The following is a 20,200-nucleotide window of genomic DNA, read 5'->3' on the forward strand; positions in this document are numbered from 1 at the left end:
GCACAACAAGGGTTTATTGATCCTAATGGTCGTAGGCCTTCTTGGGTGCAACCGCACCTTGTGTTCCCAAACCAAGGCTTGAATGAAGATGACCAAAGAGGAGGAGAAGAAGAAGAAGAAGAAAGTGGAGATGATGATAGCCTTAATGATGGAGGCTTTGATTGAGATCGTGATTGTAAGACCTTTCTTTCCCTATTTCTCATGTATAGTTTGCATTGTAATATACCTCACATGATTAGATTAGTTTGCATTGTATTTATCCCACATGATTCATGTAGATAGTTGCATATAGATTAGAATTCATGCATAGTCACTAATGACCAATCCTATTCTTTTCTACACTAGAAATAGTGTTTAAATCGGTTTGGGGAGGTTTGATCATAGGTGATCATAGTTTACTAGAAATCATACATCATATAATATAGTTTAGATTGCATTCATTTGTTATATATGTCATATAGAATTGCATTTAGTTAGAGCATGCATTCATTCATATCATTGCATAAAATCAAAAATTCAAAAACATGTTTTCCTTTTTATCCCTACTCCTACATGTACATTGAGGACAATGTCCAAAATAAAGTGGGGGATGTGAATTTATATTCCAAAATGCATAAAAATTGAAAAATTTCGAAAAATCACAAAAATATGTCTTTTAATTTCATAAAAACAAAAACCAAAAAAATTTAAAAATTTAAAAATCCAAAAACATGTTCATTCCTTTTTAGTGTAGAATTGTATATATTGTATATACTTGTTTGCTTGTTTTTTTATCCTTTTTCACATTGATCGACTACGCCACATCCGAGACATGAGGATATTGAAGACCGCATGGTATGATCTTTCCAATCTCCTTTTTCCTCTTTATGTTAATGACTATGTGGCTTTATTTTGATTGATGCGGTCTAACAATGTGAACTTAGGACTTGCATTTAGTTTATATGTCATATTAGTTGGTAGAATCATTTGCATTAGGATGTTTATTTGCTAGTTGCATCATGGCATGTAGTTGCATGTTAGAAAAATTTTTGCGAAACCGTCTACTTGGGAAGCTTGACAAGTGTATATAGGCCCTAGTAGATGTTTTTTTTTCTTAAGACTTTGCTTGTTAGAATACTTGTAAAACACCCTAGGATGTGTCATGCTAGTATCCTTTGACCCATGGATTAAGGCCTAGTCAAGAGTACCTTGTGGTGTGATAACTCCTTGGCTACCGTTTATTCCAAGGTGACCCTTGAAACCATGCATCCATCCATCCATCATCCATGTTCTACCACATTTTTGTCACAAAGGGAATGGACACAAAAAGAAATCAATTTGAGTTTAATGAAATGAAAAGTGAAAAGAAAAGTTTGCAAATTGCATCAAAAGAAAAGAGGAGCAAAAATAGACTCCTAAAGCTTCAAATATAAGGCACCGTCACTACATATGGGGTGACTTTGAAAATGTTCAAAAAGAAAATGCAAAAAGTTGAAAGTTGTCAAGTATTGAAATGCCAAACATCAAAAAAATGGCAAAAAAGTGTTCTCAAATGTTATATGCCACAAGAAATTGGGGGGAAAAACAACAACAAAGCAAACTCCCAAATGAAACTCAAATACTATCGATCCCTTTATCCATCGTATCCATTTTTGTGCATGGTAGAGAGTGGACGACCCTTCTTCTTGTCTAGGCAAGAGGGGGAATTCCGCGATCCTAGTGTTTCTAACACCATAGGGAGTCTATTCTTGACAAAAGCATATAACGATTGAGGACAAAGGTACCCTAGCTTGACACAACTTGGAGGTGATTTATTGGTATCCTTCTAGGCTTAGTAGTTTGAAGAAATTGCATCTATGAAGGAGTGTGTACCCTTGAATTGCTTCCCTTGTAGATAATTTCCGCCACTTAGATGAGGAAAGTGGCTATTCTTTTGTAGATGCATCCATTACTTGATTTTGTGTGCTTTAATGATTGGATGTGTCGCCATTTTGGCAAGACCCACCTTGCCTTGCAAGAAGGCATCCTACCTCATGGTTGTCTTGTTGTGAGTTGAAAGGGCGGAGTGAGACCCGCTAATTGTCTCACATCGGTTATATTAGTAGGTTAGTTTAAATAAAGGTCTAGTTTTTGTCACCTCTTTACTCGAGACGAGTAAAGGTTCGGTTTGGGGATATTTGATGTGAACATTATTTGCGCACATTTAGTCCCCTAATTGGACCTATTTTGCATACTATTATAGCATTTCATGACCATTTTATCCGCCAAAACCTTCCTTTTTGCTTTTCTATCGCATTTCATATGTTTTGTAGAAAAGGAGATAATAAGGCGGAAATTCCCGTCTTTCGTGCATATTTGGAAGCTTATTGATGATATTAGATGGACTAATATGAAGAGGAGGCAAGAATGATGACCAAAGATGTAGGAATAAAGTGTATATAGAAGGATCAAAGGGTTAAAAGTAAGGATGACGAGAAGGAAGGCATTGCATGAAGAAATCGCTCGAAAACCAAACCAAGGGTTGCTACTTTGTCTCTGAAAGTATGCTAGATGAAACGGCGTCGAAAAATCAAGTGATCTAGGCTTTTGAATCACTCCAATAGAAGTCCGGATGAGGAAATAACGTCCGTTTTACAATCCGAGCTCAAGATACAGCTCAACCCGGTCGGGTCAAATTCAACCCGCTCGGGTTCAAGCCCAGGACGCCCATATTTCGCTCGGGACGAGCGTATTCCTGGACAGGAAGCCTTCCCTTGCTACGTGAACCATAATCCGCGCGTATTTCTTTTGAAACCAGCGTTTCCATGCTTAAAACTCAAAAGTGTAATTACTATTTTACCCTTGCTTAACCTAATGATGCTCTACTATATATACCCCATTTGTAATAATCAAACCATCAAGTTTTCATTAGATTAGAATCAAGTTTTCATTAGGTTAATTCAATCCTTCTTTAGATTAGATGAGTAGTAGATTAGAATAGATTATCATTTAATCTTTCCACAAATTACACATTAATCTTTCCTTTAATCATTGTTCAAGTTTATCATTGAGTAATTCAAGTTTATTGTTAGGTAATTAGAAGATTATTGGGTTTATTGGAAGATTGACAACCTTCCATCAATCATCAAGTTCTTCTATTATTCTTTGCATTATTATTTTGGAATCTCCATAGGTATAATTCTCTTAATCCTTGTTTTAATTATTGTTAATCTTTCTTACTTGTTTATCATGTTTGGCTTTGTTAGTATGATTGACAACCTTATTAACATGTTAAACTTGATCATGAGTGAGTAGTTACTTAGCTAGGATTAATGGGTAATTAGGGGAAATAAACATGGGGAATGATTCATGCTTAAATTAATATGCTTTCATGGTTTATTTGCTTGCTTGTTATGATCTCAACTCATGTACATGTTATGTTTGATGAAATGCTAAGCCTATGAATCCTTGCATTTACTACCATCTCTTATCTTTTCAATGAGACTTGTAAGATATAAACCAACTCGAGTCTCATTAGACCATGCATGTTGTTGAGTAGGGAAGATTAAGTCGACTTGTAGGTGTTGTACAATCTAATCGATTCGGCTCCGGGACCCAAACTTTTCTAGGATTGTAAGATATAACCCAACTCAATCCATCACAACAATAATTGCTTGCTTATAATTGAGAACATGTTTGTATGATCAACTCCCATGATTCCCTTATGAACCCATGATATCCTAGCATTTTTAATCAATTGTTTACATCTTTCCTTTTGTTGCTTGTTTATTGCTTTTATTAGATTAGAATCATCAACCCATTATAATTGTGACAACCCCAAGCATAACCATAATTAGATTGAATAATTTGAGTAACCACCGTCCCATGGATCGACCTCGACTTATCGCTAACTAGTTGTTTGTTGAGTATTATAAATGTGTTTGATTGGATGTGACCCGACGACATCACCCACATCAGTTGAGGCCTTGAATACTCGTCCAAGTGCCACCTTCTTCAACTGCGTATCTTTCACAGCTAGCTCGCATTCAACTCCCTTAGGAACAACATCACAGCCAACATAAAAAAACAAGCTAAGGTCTGCCCTTGCTAAATTAATTTACCTCATAAAAAATGAGATAATTATGTCCACACAATACACTTGAAATCAACTTCAGGAATTACTGAATATCAGGAATTACTGAACAAAGGACCAGAATTAATTTACCTTGTCAGGTATGTCAGCAAATGGGTCAGGGTCATGGTGAACATTATCATAACTACCATTCCCACTTTTGCAATTCATCTCAACCTCAACATCTTTTTCTTTTTCAACGGAATAACTAACATTCCCATTTGTCCGTTGCTCCACCATAACTTCTATATCTTTATACATTTTTGCCCTCACTTGCTTTGTGACTTGCTCTGTGATCTACTGGGTAAGCTTCTCCACAAACTCTTTTGACATTACTCCCTCACTTCGACGTTTTTTGCATTTGCCAAAATATTGCTTATGCCCCACTCGACCTCCAATACCTCTTACACGACCATAATGCTCATCAGTTCCAGGTGCTTTTGTTAATTCATCAACTTTTCCACTAGGTACAAACTCCCCTTTATTGACCATTTCATTCACCATTTTCTGCAAATACAATACCGTTATTAGCAGAAAAAAAAGAAATTAGCTGTAAACCTTCCTTCAAAAAAAAGAAATTAGCTGTAAACAAAAAACTCACAAGGTCTTCTATTTTTTTTAGTCTTAGAATTTAAACATTCCCCATCTTTGTCTACTCTTCCCTCTATCCATAAGTCACCTCGTTTTAAAGTAGTTGGGGATTGACTACTTTCCCTGAGTCGGCGACCTCAACATCTTTGTCTTTTTCTTTCTCTTTCAGTTTTTTTTTCCAATTTCAGCCTTGTGTTCCTATATCCTCCACGAGACATCCTATGGGGGTATTTGTTCTTCAACTGTCTCTCTGCAGAACTCTTACTTATAGCCTGCAAAAATAAAATTACTTATCAAATATGATAATATTGTTAACTAAAAAAATTTAAATATATACTAAATGTTAACTACTCACTTGAAATTCTGCCGTCATACGCTTCTCTTTAAACCTTTTCCATACCTCAAATGTAATGTAAGGATACTTCTTTGTCGGATCAGCCTCAACAGGCAACTTTCTTTTTTTTTTAGGAGGTTTTCTGTACACAAACAACGAAGTCAACTTTGACTTAAAGTTTGTCCATGTAGTATTGTCAATGCTGATAACTTGCTTCTTCTTCGTATCTGGAACGTTAAACATTGTCTACAAAAAGCAAATGGTTATTAAATCAGTTTTATATATATATATATATATATATATATATATATATATATATATATATATATATATATATATATAGAGAGAGAGAGAGAGAGAGAGAGGCAGGATCCAGTGAGTTTGCCACTTTTCGTGAGTTACCCCCGCATTTATACACCACTGGATTAAACAAGATTAAGGACTGAGATTAACCGACACAAAAATATACAAACTTAATTTTTCTCTCTCTTCCACTGTATTCTTGTTCTACGTTTCCTGCTTACTATATTTTCCCTCCCTTTTCTTCATTCTTCCCCTCTTTTTTCCTATTTTCTAACAATTCATGGAATAATCCAATCAAATTTTCACAAAACTTGAGTAATTAAAGTCGAAAACACAAAATTAATTCATTATCTACATTCAATTTGATTGATACACGCATCAATCGTCAATTTTTGCCCAAATTTTGCGGAAACCCTAGGGCAAATCGACAAAACAAAGGTAAGTGTAGATTATGTAAGTGAATATATGTTATTTTGCGAGTTATTTCAATTGCTACTCCATTAATATGATTGTCTATCATACCGTTGACATTTGATTGATGATTTATTATCATAATCCTGAAAAATTGTTGGCAATCTAACTTAGCATACCAACTGTATGTTAAAATGTCTAGTTGAATATAGAAACTCGGTTATTGTAATGAAGAAACGTGGTTATTTAATAGTTATTCAAATGTAGAAACTCAGTTATTGTAATTTAGAAACTCAGTTATTTTAATGTAGGAAGTCAGTTATTGTAATGTATAAACCCAGTTATGGTAATGTAGAAACTCTGGTATTTGTAGTTATTGTCATGTAGAAACTCGATTATTGTAATGAATAAAGTCAGTTATTTTATATGTGATTCATTTATTCACTCGTTAGTTGTTTAAAGTCAATTATAGTTACTTTACAACCTAGTTATTGTAATATATTGACTGAGTCATTCTATATGATGTTCTGTTAAGTTATATTCTACTTTTTGGTAATTTGCAGGTTGAATCAAGATAGACGCGGATAATTGACGTTCAATGGAAAAATTGATTTATATACTTGGTCATTTGTTGTTAGTTTTCATCTGGTTTAATTGAATAGTTCAGTTATCATAATGTAGAAACTCATTATTGTAATGTAGCAACTCTGGCAGTTGTAGTTATTCTAATGTAGAAACTCAGTTATTGTAATGTAGAAACTCAGTTATTGTAATGTAAAACTCTGGTATTTATTGTTATTGTAATATAGAAACTTAGTTATTTTTTTGGTGGAAATGTAAGTAGTATTATAAACGTCCCAAAAGGGATCTCAAAGTCACCAGTACAACCAATTTTGCATATAATCCTTTGGCGAAAGGACTATGCCAACCAGACCACTATCTAGCAAAACAAACATTAACAGCCTATTTGACACAAGGACAAACAACCTTACATCAGACCCAGACTTTTACACCAGTTACTATCAGCTACACGGACTTGCCCCAAAGCTACTGCCATTATACGTAGCTTGGACTCTTTCCTGACCTGCTGTAGGAGAGATTCTGGATGCATCAAATATTTATCCACTCTACAGACATTCCTCACATGCCATATCCCATACTGAACAGCTACAATCAAAGAACTAATCACAAGTCGCTGAAAACCAGAGAGTTTCCTCTGCATTAGCACCTTCCCAGTAGTGACATCACCTGTCATTGTAGTCTTCAACCAGGAAAAAAGAAGCTGGTAGCATTTTTTTGCATACTCACATTCTTGAAAGAGATGATGATGACTCTCAAGCCCCCTGCTGCACACAAAGCACACTCCAGAAGTAACCACCCCCATTTTCTGCAGTCTATCCAAGGTGAGAAGTCTTTGCCTCTGCAAGAGCCACAAAATGAAACAGTGCCTTGGAGTATTAAACCTATTCCAAACAGCCGTTGCCCAAATCACTTTTTGTTGAGATTGAAAAGTAAGCCATTCATAACCTTTAGAGATTGTATACCTATCATCAGCTGCCATCCACTTTCCTTGCAGATAAGCATCTCTAAATCTATTTTTAATCTCACAAATCTTCCTCCAAGCCCATGAACTAGATTGAGAAGGTTGGTAGTCAAACCAGGGAGTATCCTTAATATAAATCTTATCAACCCACTTAATCCAGAGGTGATCCTTCTTGACAGCTATCCACCAAACCAATTTACCAACAGCAGCTATGTTCCAGAGGTGAGAGTCAACTAGGCCTAAACCCCCATACTCCTTTTTTTGACAAAGAACAGACCAAGCAACAAGAGGAGCCTTTGTATAGCTTTCATTTCCTTCCCATAAAAAATTTCGACAGAGAGCTTTGATTCTGTCCATAACCCCAGAAGGCAGGACAAAAATCTGGGACCAATAGCTGTGAATTGTTTCCAAAACAGATTTAACTAAAATTAATCTCCCAAAGTAGGAGATTTTCTTTTTGTTCCAGCCTCTAATTCTAGTCAACATCTTGTCTACAAGAACATTACAATCAATCTTGGATAACCTTTTATGAGAAATTTGGACCCCCAAATACTTGAAAGGCAAGGACCCTTTTTTAAAACCAGTGTGCTTCATAATAGCCTCCTCAACATCAGGGGGGATCCCATTCATAATAATATCAGTCTTGTCAGTATTAATGTGCAAACCAGAGGCATCAGAAAAGCACTTAAATACCTCAGTAATAGCAACCACAGAAGGTATATCTCCTCTATAGAAGAGGAGGAGATCATCAGCAAACATAAGGTTGGTCAACTGTAGACCTTTGCAAAGAGGGTGAAATTTGAAACCAGGAAGAGCACTAATCACATGAATAAGCCTGCTTAAATACTCCATACAAAGTGTAAAAAGGAGGGGTGAGAGGGGATCACCTTGTCTAAGTCCTCTTTTACCCTTAAAAAAACCATGAGTTTGACCATTAAGGACAATGGAATAAGAGGTAGAAGTGATGCAAACCATTATCCAATCAACAAATTTAGGAGGGAAATGAAGACTAGTGAGCATCTGCCTGACAAAGTGCCATTCAATAGAATCATAGGCCTTTCTTAGGTCAATTTTCATCAAACACCTGGGAGAGGCATGCTTCCTGGTATACATAGGAACAAGGTCTTGGCTAATTAAAATATTCCCCATAATACTCCTGTCCTTAATAAAAGCAGATTGACAAGGGTTAACCAGATAAGGGAGAGCCTTAGCCATCCTTGCACAAAGGATCTTTGAGGTAATCTTGTAAATGATATTACAACAGGCAATAGGCCTGAAGTCCTTAACTGTCACAGGATTATCAATTTTTGGTATAAGAACCAAATTAGTACAATTTAGCTGTTTAAGCAGCTGACCAGAATTGAAGAAATCTTTGACGGCCTTGCACACATCAGCCTCAACAATACTCCAACTTTTCTTAAAAAAACAGCTAGAATAGCCATCTGGACCAGGGCTCTTATCATCAGGTATAGAAAAAATCAAGGTTTTGATCTCCTCATCAGAAGGACCCTGACATAAAACCTCCCAATCAGTCTCAGGAACCCTCACCCCTTGTTCAACAACATGTGGATAAAATTGAGAGGTAGGAGAACTAGACCCAAGGAGCTGCTCATAGTACTTCACAAAGGCCTGTAAGATATCAACAGGAGTCTTACAGGAATTGCCCTCATTATCCTCAATGAGAAGAACCTTATTTTGGATTTGTCTATGCTTAATGGCTTTATGAAACATGGCAGAATTGACATCACCATCCTTAGCCCAATTCAATTTTGCTTTTTGCCTTAAAAAATCTTCTTTAGCAATGGACATCATAAGATAGCTCTCTCTAGCTTGATATTCCATATCCATTAAATTTGTGTTCCCAGGATCTGAATGTAACTTTTGTTGACATTCCAACAAAAATTTATAAGCAATCTCAGCATTCCTCTCAATATCAGAGAACAGACTTCTATTCAACTCTTTAAGCAAAGGTTTCAGAGACTTAAGCTTCTGGACCAGTCTAAACATAGGTGAACCAGCATAATAAACATGCCAACCTTGAGCAACCACAGATTGGAAATCATCAACTTTACACCACATATTGAAAAACTTAAAAGGTTTCCTCCTAACCAAGGATTGAGTAGACCCCTCAACAATACAAGAGCAGTGGTCAAAACTTCCCTCAAGAGCAAAATGGGCATAATAATCAGGCCAAACATGTAACCAACTATCATTCACTAGAACCCTGTCAATTCTACTAAACACTCTAGTGGCACTAGGTTGTTTGTTAGTCCAAGTGAAGAAAGCTCCAGTGGTTTTAATATCCTGTAAATCACAAGCTGCCATAGTATTCTGAAAAGGAATCATTTCACTATCCTTAACAGCAAGACCAAGTCTCTCATTAGCAAACATAACATTGTTATTGTAATGAGTAAATCGTGTTATTGTATTGAGATGAAACTCAAATATATTCATATATCTATTTTGTGTTTGTTTTCATCTTCTTTAATTGAATAACTAGTCATTTTCATTCAGTCAATCATTGAGATTGGTTAATGCAATTGCAAAATCTGAAAAATGAAATAATCATACATAACAAGGCTAAAAAAAATCACTTACTTTCATTATATAACTATTTTGTTTCCAACACATTACACTCAAATATCTCCAATAAATTATAGCTAAGCATCATGATCATTACATCTAAACATTTCAAATAATACATCTAACAATAGTAACATCACAAATATTACATATATATTTCTCCATTACAACGTCTAAAAATATTTCTTCCAACGAGAACCGTGTCTTGCCGTTGTTTTCACGTTTCTTCCACCAGTATTTCTTCCCGACGAGAACTATGTCTTGCCTATTGATGTGGGCTGAACTAGCAGACAACAAAAGTTCACTGAAAGAAATAAAACCAAAAAGGGAGTAAATTATAAATAACTATACAACTATAAGCAGATTATATAAGACCTCAACAATAATTACAAATTTAAATAACTAAGTTAAAACAGTACAATAATTGAGGTGTAATATTACTATAACCAACTTAAACAGATTATATAAAAAGAGACCATCTTACAACAACTCTAATTTCAAAATAACTATGTTAAACCAATACAATAACTAAGTTTGAATAATATAATAACTCGATTAAAGCAATGCAATAACTAGCAGAATATATTCTAACACATATAGCAAACAAGAAATAACTACAAAATACAATAACAGAATTTGAATAATACAATAACTCGATTAAAGTAATACAATAACTGTTATTAACAAATTAACATAATAAACAAGAAATTACAAGAAAATACAATAACTGAGGTTGAATAATACAATAACTTGGTCAAAGCAATACAATAACTAACACCAACAGACAAAAATTCGACAGTGTGATGCTTGAGACATTCTGATTGTAGTATGTATAAAGTGAGTATCACAACATTTTTATTTATTAACAACATGAATAATCAGATAAATACCAGGTAGTTATTTCAACATTCAAATTCAAGTATTTCAAACAAAAAAACCTAGAAAGTTTTGGAAAAAAAACGAGAGAATCAGTACTTTAACAACAACTACACGAACAATTCAACATAACTATAAATAACGTAGTTAGGAATTAGACAATAAACAACGAGAAACTGAAATTTATACAAAAAAATCAACAAAAAGCGAAAATAAACATAAGAAAACGAAATACGGAGTACATGCTTACCTTCGAGAAAAATTGAAGAGAAAAACGAAGAATACGAAGATGAAGAGGACAAAGTGCGAAATTGAAGACAGAAAAATGGATGTGCGAAAATGAAATTTTGCTCTTGTTGAGAGAAGGTGTGAGGAGAGAGAAAGTGTGTTTGACAAAAGGGGAAAATAAAGATTGCTAGGAAAATTTGGGGGTTTTATTAAGTTTGTTAGATTAAATCTCAGCCATTCATCTTAGTTTAGATTAATGGTCTAGATTCAGAGGGGTAACTCACCAAAAAAACCAAACTCATATGATCCTATTTATATATATATATATATATATATATATATATATATATATATATATATATATATATATATATATATATATAGAGAGAGAGAGAGAGAGAGAGAGAGAGAGAGAGAGAGAGAGAGAGAGAGAGAGAGAGAGAAGGGTTCTAGTAAAGCCTTCATCTATGTTGAGTCCCTAAGTCCTTATAAGGGCTCTTGGATGAGGGGAATGGAGGGATGAGATTACATCTCAATGGAGGGCCATAAATCTCCCTCCCTAATCTCCCTCCCTAATCCTGTATAACTCTTCCTAATGTGTATAACTCCTACCCCATTCTAATCTCCCTACTCACTTCCTCATTCACTCATCCTCTCTCACTTCTCTCATTCACCCTTTCTCTCTCATTTTCCTCCCACCCTCTCTAAACAAAAAAAAAAAAAAACAAAAAAAAAAAAAAAAAAAAAAAAAACCAAAACAAAAACCCAAATATTCCACCCCTCCATTTAGCCCCACCCACCACCGCCAACTTCCAGCCCCCACGACGCCACCCACCACCGCCAACTTTCAGCCCCACACCAACTTCCACCCGCCACCCACCAACTTCCAACTTCCAGCCCCGCCTCCTCCTTTCAATTTTTTTTTTCTTTTTTCTTCCCAGATCTGGTTCTGCCACGGCCGAAGACCACCATAACCAACCACCCTTCCACCACTACTCACCACTATCACCACATAACCACCACCACGACCTCCAACCCGGTTCTGCCACGATCGAAGACCGACGTCCACACCACCTCCTGGCCGCAACACCGACGTCCACACCACCACCGCCGTCCTTCCTTCCTCCTCCTCCCGCCGTCCTTCCTTCCTCCCCTTTTCCTCTTCCTTTCTCTTTTTTTTTTTCAATCCATGTTGGTTTTTGTTTTTTTTCAGTCTAAATGGAATTCCATTTTGTTTCTGTTTTTTTGGTTTTTTTTTTGGTTTTTATTGTAAGTGATCTCGTTTTTGTATGGGTTTTGTTTTATTTTCATTGTCCATTTTTTTAATTTTTCAGATTTACTTTATTTTGTTCTTTGTTTTTTGTTCTTTGTTATTTTGTTTTTTTTGTATTTTTGTCAGATTTACTTTATTTTGTTATTGTTATTTGGTTTTTTAATTTTTGTTCGTTATTGATGGTGAAGTCGTGGTTGTTATTTAATTTTTTTTTTCAGATTTAATATTTGTTGATTAATTACGATTTTTCATATTTATTTGGTTTTTATAAAAGTTATACTATTTACGATTAAAGTTATACACTTAAAACATTAAAGTTATACTATTTACGACTAAAGTTATACCCTTAAAACATTAAAGTTATACTATTTACGACTAAAGTTATACACTTTTTACATTAAAGTTACACTATTAACATCTAAAGTTATACATTGTATAAATTGTAGTTATACAACCATTCAAGTTTGTTTTGTTGGTTTTTTTGTTTGGTTTGGTTTTGGTTTTTTTTTGTTATTTGATTTTTTTTTTGTTATTTGATTTTTTTTAACTTATTGGTTAATTTTTTATTATTGTTATTGAAGTTTTTTATTGTACTTTTTTGACTTATTGGTTTTTTTTAATATCATCTTCTTATGTGTTGTTTCAAATCTGAATTTATAGTTCTAAAGTTATACAATTTTGAACTAAAGTTATACAAAAAATGACTGAAGTTATACTCTTATGAAATAAAGTTATACAATTTTGGACTAAAATTACACAAATTTGGACTGAAGTTATACAAATAAGGACTAAAGTTATACAATTTTGGACTAAAGTTATACAAATTTGGACTACAATTATACAAAAAATGATTGAAGTTATACTCTTATGTAATAAAGTTATACAATTTTGGACTAAAATTACACAAATTTGGACTAAAGTTATACAAAAAATGACTGAAGTTATACAAATAAGGATTAAAGTTATACAAACAAGGACTAAAGTTATACAAAAACTGACTAAAGTTATACAAATATGGACTAAAGTTATACAAATAAGGACTAAAGTTATACAAATAAGGACTAAAGTTATACAAATAAGGACTAAAGTCATAAAAAAACTGACTAAAATTATACAAATAAGGACTAAAGTTTTTGTATAACTTTAGTCAATTTTTTGTATAACTTTAGTCCAATTTTTGTATAACTTTAGTCCATATTTGTATAACTTTAGTCCATTTTTGTATAACTTTAGTCTATTTTTGTATAACTTTAGTCCATATTTGTATAACTTTAGTCCATTTTTGTATAACTTTAGTCCATATTTGTATAACTTTAGTCCATATTTGTATAACTGTCCATATTTGTATAACTTTAGTCCATATTTGTATAACTTTAGTCCATTTTCGTATAACTTTAGTCCATATTTGTATAACTTTAGTCCATATTTGTATAACTTTAGTTCATTTTGGTATAACTTTAGTCCTTATTTGTATAACTTTAGTCCATATTTGTATAATTTTAGTCAAGTTTTGTATAACTTTAGTCCTTTTCTGTATAACTTTAGTCCATTTTTGTAAAACTTTAGTCAATTTTTGTATAACTTTAGTCAATTTTTGTATAACTTTAGTCTATAACAGTATAATTTTTGCCCATAACTGTGTAACTTTAGTCATTTTATATCATTTTTATATAAAAATGTCAAATATAAGATTAAAATCAACAAATTATAAGAATTTTTATATAGCTAAGATTAAAACAACAAATTTTATGAAAAATATTTTAGTAGATCTTAGATGAAAAAAAAAGTATCTCACAAAAAAAAAAACGAGATTTAAAACCCGAAATCTTAAAAAAAAACGTATAACAAGAAGAGATTTGAGAAAATGAATAAAAAAATGAGAACTAACAAAATAAAAGACAATTAAAAGAAAATAAAAGACAACAAAAAAAATGAATGGAAAAAACAACTCAAAACATAAAAATTAACACCAAACGAAAAAAAAAAACGAGGTGAAAAAAAAAAGGTGAAAAAAAAACAAAACAAACCCGAGGTGGCGGCGGCGGGGGTGGTGGGTGGTGAGTTGGTGTCGGGTGGGGTGGTGGTGGGTGGTGGTGAATGAAGATGAGAGGAGTGGGTGATTTATTTGGGTTTTGGTTTTTTTGGATTTTGGGGTTTTTTTAGAGAGGAGAGAAAAGTGAGATGTAGAGAGAGGAGGAGGAGTTGTGATAATGAGATGATGAATGATTAGTGAGGTTGATTTATTGAATTGATGAGTTAATTAGAGAAAAGGTGGAGGGATTAATTTGTAGCCACATATTGACATCAAATCCTAACCTTTCATTGCCTTGATCCAATGGCACTTAGAAGGATTTATGGACTCAAATATATATGGTGACATTAGTTGATCTCTTCTCTATATATATATATATATATATATGTATATATATATATATATATATATATATATATATATATATATATATATATATATATATATATATATATATATATATATATATATATATAGAGAGAGAGAGAGAGAGAGAGAGATTTGATTTGGTGATTTTGGTTCTTTATGGTGAGTTGTGGGAATCTCACCACTAGATTATATTAGAGATGAGTGGCCAAGATCAAATCTTACATGTCATATAAAACCATTGTCATTTACTTATTTTCTCTTTTTTCTAATGTTACTTTTTTTTTTACTTTAATTTTTTTTTCTTTTTTTTACCTCGTGTTATTATGCTTTTTTTTTTACCACTTTGATTTTTGTTTTCTCTTATGTTTTTCTTTAATTTACTCATTATGTTACTTTTTTCTTTTTCTTTTGTACCGGATTTTTTTACTTGAAATTTTTTTTACTCTTATTTTTTACCTCGTGTTATTATGCTATTATTGTGTTTTTTTTTTACCTGGATTTTTTTACGACTTTGATTTTTTTTCTCTTTTTTTTTTTTTACCACATGTTATTGTCTTCGTTATTGTTATTCATTGTTATTGTGATGTTATTCTCATTGTTACTTTGATTTTTTTACGACTTTGATTTTTTTTCCTTTTTTTTACCATATGTTATTGTCTTTGTTATCGTTATTCTCATTGTTATTGTGATGTTATTCTCATTCTTGTGAATTTTTTTACGACTTTGATTTTTTTTTTTTTTTTACCACGTGTTATTGTCTTTGTTATTGTTATTCCATTTGTTATTGTGATGTTATTCTCATTGTCACTTTGATTTTGTTTACGACTTTGATTTTTTTTTCTCTTTTTTTATCACATGTTATTGTGCTGTTATTGTGTTGTTATTGTTATTCCGCTGTTATTGTGATGTTATTCTGCTGTTACTTTGATTTTTTTTTTACGACTTTGATTTTTTTTTTCTTTTTTTTTTTACCACGTGTTATTGTGCTGTTATTCTACTGTTATTCCGGTGTCACTTTGATTTTTTTTTACGACTTTGATTTTTTTTTTTTTTACGACTTTGATTTTTTTTACAACTCAATAATTTGTGACAAATAACATAATTAGTATGTGCGAGGTATTGCGATAAGCTAGAGGTATTACAAATTACAACAGCTTATCATCAATTATCATGAGACCGTCTCATACAATAATTGTCAACGATTATCGTACCTAATCCTTTTTCGAATTAAAACACACCTCTGCAGACGATCATATCAACCTAAATCTCGATTACATAACCTAACAGAAGGTCATAAATGTCAAGTGGGCAACATGTTTACTCTTCATTTGCATAAAGTAGTGACATTAGGGCGGCTACTTCACTAATTCAAGATGAACGATGTTAAAAACTCGACATTTCCATGACTACATGAAAATCAATCAAAAAAGTTCAGTCTATGATGCCTGAAAGTGACGAAAGATACACTCACACTTAGCGAGCTAGTTCAATAGGTAAGATCCCCAGACACAACGCGAATATAGTACAACGATAGTAAAAATAACTCAAAGCCTAAACTTTCATAATGCCCTTCACCCTAAAGAAAAGGAAGAAACACATGCTTTACAGATGAAATCGACAAGCCGTCTTCACCTAAAACATTCACACTACGTACAACAAATTGGATACTAATCCAAACTTCACAAAGAAAGTGATCCAATTAAAACAAACAAAGCTGCTCAGCATTTGCAAGAGCATTAAATACTAACACAGCTACAATCGACAGACAGCCCAAATAGGACTCCGCCAGACATCCCCACAGTTCACCGCCGCCGCAGAAAGCAAATAGCGTACACTCGCGATTTGCTTGTCGGCTCTAGGGAATTGATACGAGACAGCAATTGTACGGTATTGGCTTTGCGATTTCAATTCATACTTTAATCGAATCAGTCCTTTATAATAAAGGAACTTCTCATAGCTTGATAATCCGACCCAACACCATTAGCATTCCCCATTAAATTTTCCCCCAATTTCACAACCAAATCTGTTACGCAAACTTTCAAAAAGTAATCAATTAATTAATACAATTAAACAGCGAAATGGTAATAATTCGACTGAATTTATTGATAAAAAATGATGAATTGATCATATTATTAGATTGATGATATGATGATTTTTTTTAGGGGAAAATTATATGATGATGATGTTAATTGATTAAGCAAAGAGGAGAAGGGGATAAAGATTGAGAGAGACAAGAAATATTGGAAAAGTCAGCCAATTTAGATCGACACATGGGAAACAGCTGTTTGTAAAAATTAAATCTCAGCCATCTATTTTCCTTTATTTAATGGCTGAGATTTGTGAGCACACAAACTCACAACTCACCGTAAGAACCAAACTCACGAGATCCCGCCTCTCTATATATATATATATATATATATATATATATATATATATATATATATATATATATATATATATATATATATATATATATATATATATATATATATATATCGTGTGTGTGTGTGTGTGTGTGTTAATAAATAGGTATAAGGAGAGAGTTTTTACCAAATCCTCTTCCCAAATCTTCAGCTTAAGATCCTCACCTACATGCTTCCATGTAGCTAGGAATATCAATCGGCACTTTTGCGCGCCCCATTAGACCAGCTTAACTCGTATACTTAGCACCAATTTTTTCAATTGGCTCACCAGCTTCATCAAATTGAACATCAAGTTTTATCCTTTTATCATGTAATGCTGTTAATTCCTTCATAAGCACTACGCTTTTGCTCTTTCTTTTAGGGGTAGTACTGTCAGTTGCGGAAGAAGACATGCTGACCTGCATCAAAATTTATTTCTATTGAGACTAGCAACAAATTATATATAAGAGTAAAACAATGCAGGATACTTGCTCTGATATTTATTTAAATAAAAATAAACTAAGCAGGATAATGTACGTTTAAATGATGGAGGAAACTATGAACAAAAGACAAAGAAGTAGACCAATAAAATAGTAATAATGTTAAAATGATGGAGGAAACTATGAAGGAAAGAGCATTCAATAAATTAACGTCAATGGTGTCCTTGCTAAACAGAATTGAACAAGCAAAACGATGAGGTTGCAAAAAAAAAAAAACATAAGCAGGTCTATTATTTTTACTAAACAGACTGTAAAAAAGTAACTAGCTACTGTTTTTTGGGATAAAAATCATGTCCTATATAAAAAAACATAAGCAGGTCTATTATTCCCATAACCCTTCGTCATGATCATCTCGTAGATAAAAATCATCTACATCGTCAGTAGTGGTAGAAGACGGCAATCCAGAAGAAAAAGGAGGCAATTCGTCATCCACTTCATCCATGACTTCCTTACCCACAAACTTCTTCTTACCATGAAGAACAATCGACCACTTTTCATCCGCTGGATCTTTAATATAAAATATTTGTTTGGCCTGATTAGCCATAATGAATGGCTCCGATTTGTATCCTTCACGTGCTAAATCTACCATTGTGAATCCCATATCATCTACACGAACACCCTTATTACGATCAACCCACATACAACGGAAAACAGGTAACCTAAACTGAACATAGTCTAGCTCCTAAATTTCATTAATGACCCCAAAATATGGCTGAGCATCATAAGCAGGTGTATTATCTTTAGCACTAGCAACACTCATTGACATGGCCATCAAAGCTATTCCACTATTTTGCATAGTACTTCTATCATCTTGAGCCTTAGTGTAAAATGAATACCCATTGATGTCATAACCTTGATAAGATAAGACGTTCAAACCAGGTCCATGGGCTAACCACCTTACTTCCTCGGATACTTTCCCACGGTCGTTTTTCAGCTCAATATCTACTTCATTAGTAAACCATTTAAGAAATAATCGATTATGCTGCATTGCTAACCACCTTTCTCCATTAGAAGGATTTTGTGCACTTAGAAGGGTTTGATGCTTCTCTAAATATGGATGTACATCGACCGTGTGTTGGAGAATATAGAAGTGTGCCTGATCAAGGGTATCTCGATTAATAGCGACTACGGCTTTTCCCAACGTACCTTGTCCCTCTATTCTTCCTTCGTGTCGAGTTGTCGGAAGGCCAATAGATTCAACATCTGACAGGTAGTCAGTTACAAACTCTAGCGCCTCTTCCGCCACATACCCCTGAATCATGCACCCTTCTGGCCTATTTTGGTATCTTACGTAGCCGCCTAAGGGTTTCATATATCGCTCAAATGGATACATATTTCTTAAAAATAATGGTCCACATATTTTAATTTCTCTCACCAAATGTACTACTAGATGCTGCATTATATCGAAAAAGGAAGGAGGAAAAAATATCTCAAGTTCACACATAGTTATAATAATATCTCGTTGTAATGTACTCAAGGTATCTGAGTCAACAACTTTGCTAAATATTGCATTGAAAAAATAGCAAAGTCTAGTAATAGCTCCTCGAACATGATTAGGCAGAACTCCACGAAGCGCTACGGGAAGTAATTGTTGCATTAAAGTGTGACAATCATGTGATTTCAATCCCACAAGTTTTAACTCTTTCAAAGACAAGATTTTTTAAGTTCGATGAATAGCCTTGCGGAACATTCACCCCATGTAAACATTCACACACTTTTTTTCTCATTTCGTGACAAAGTAAAACAAGCTGGGGGTAAATAGGTTCTTGAACCTCTTATTTGTGGTGCTAATTCTCGTCGTATCTTTTGTGCGACCATATCTTGTCTAGCTTTGACACCATCCTTACTTTTACCAGGGATGTTGAGAAGTGTGCCAATGAGGCTATCACACACATTTTTCTCCACGTGCATGACATCAATACAATGTCTCACGGACAAATGTTTTCAATATGGTAAATCCCAGAATATGGACTTATTTTTGTATAAGGTCCCATTACTTGGCTTCTTATATGGTTTTCCAAAATTATTTTCAATGTTTTTCACTTTTTCATAAACCTCTCTCCTACTTATAAATCTTTGAAGGGTTTCTAAGTTCTTGTTTCCCATTAAAAGGCTTCATTTTTTTTTCTATAAGGGTGTGACCGGCGGAGCAATCTTCGATTACAAAGGTACACATTCTTTCCACCATGAACTAAACGATCAAAACTTCTATCGTCCTCACAAATTGGACACGCTTTAGCCCCTTTCACAGTATAACCAGAGAGGTTGTCGTAAGCCGGGAAATCATTAATGGTGTAAAATATCATGGCACGTAAGTTAAAAGTCTCACCATGATAAGCATCATATACCTCTACCCCTTCATCCCATAATAACTTCAAATCATCGATCAATAGTTCTAGGTAAACATCTATATCATTTCCAGGTTGCTTAGGCCCCGAAATCAGTAGTGACAACATAAGATATTAATGCTTCATGCATAACCAAGGAGGGAGATTATAAATTGTTAGCAAAACCGGCCATGTGCTCCACTGACTACTTAGACTACCAAACGGATTCATACCATCAGTACAAAGTGCAGGCCTTAAATTTCTAGCCTCGGATCCAAATTCAGGAAACAAATGTACTATTGTTTTCCACTGTGTTGAATCAACTGGATGACGAATTT

General features: G+C 33.7%; 1 protein-coding gene across 1 annotated transcript; it reads right to left on the minus strand.

Moving 5' to 3' along the window:
- Positions 1 to 18,217: 18,217 nt before the first annotated feature.
- On the minus strand, positions 18,218 to 19,991 carry LOC141588197 (uncharacterized). The gene is made up of 2 exons (XM_074409652.1): positions 19,700 to 19,991; positions 18,218 to 19,110 (listed from the first exon to the last, which is right to left on the minus strand). Exons 1-2 carry the CDS (start codon positions 19,989 to 19,991, stop codon positions 18,218 to 18,220), a joined length of 1,185 nt encoding a protein of 394 aa, XP_074265753.1.
- Between the last annotated feature and the right edge of the window lie 209 nt (positions 19,992 to 20,200).

This window comes from Silene latifolia, chromosome 6 (genome assembly GCF_048544455.1).
Source record: "Silene latifolia isolate original U9 population chromosome 6, ASM4854445v1, whole genome shotgun sequence".
NCBI lineage: Eukaryota > Viridiplantae > Streptophyta > Magnoliopsida > Caryophyllales > Caryophyllaceae > Silene > Silene latifolia.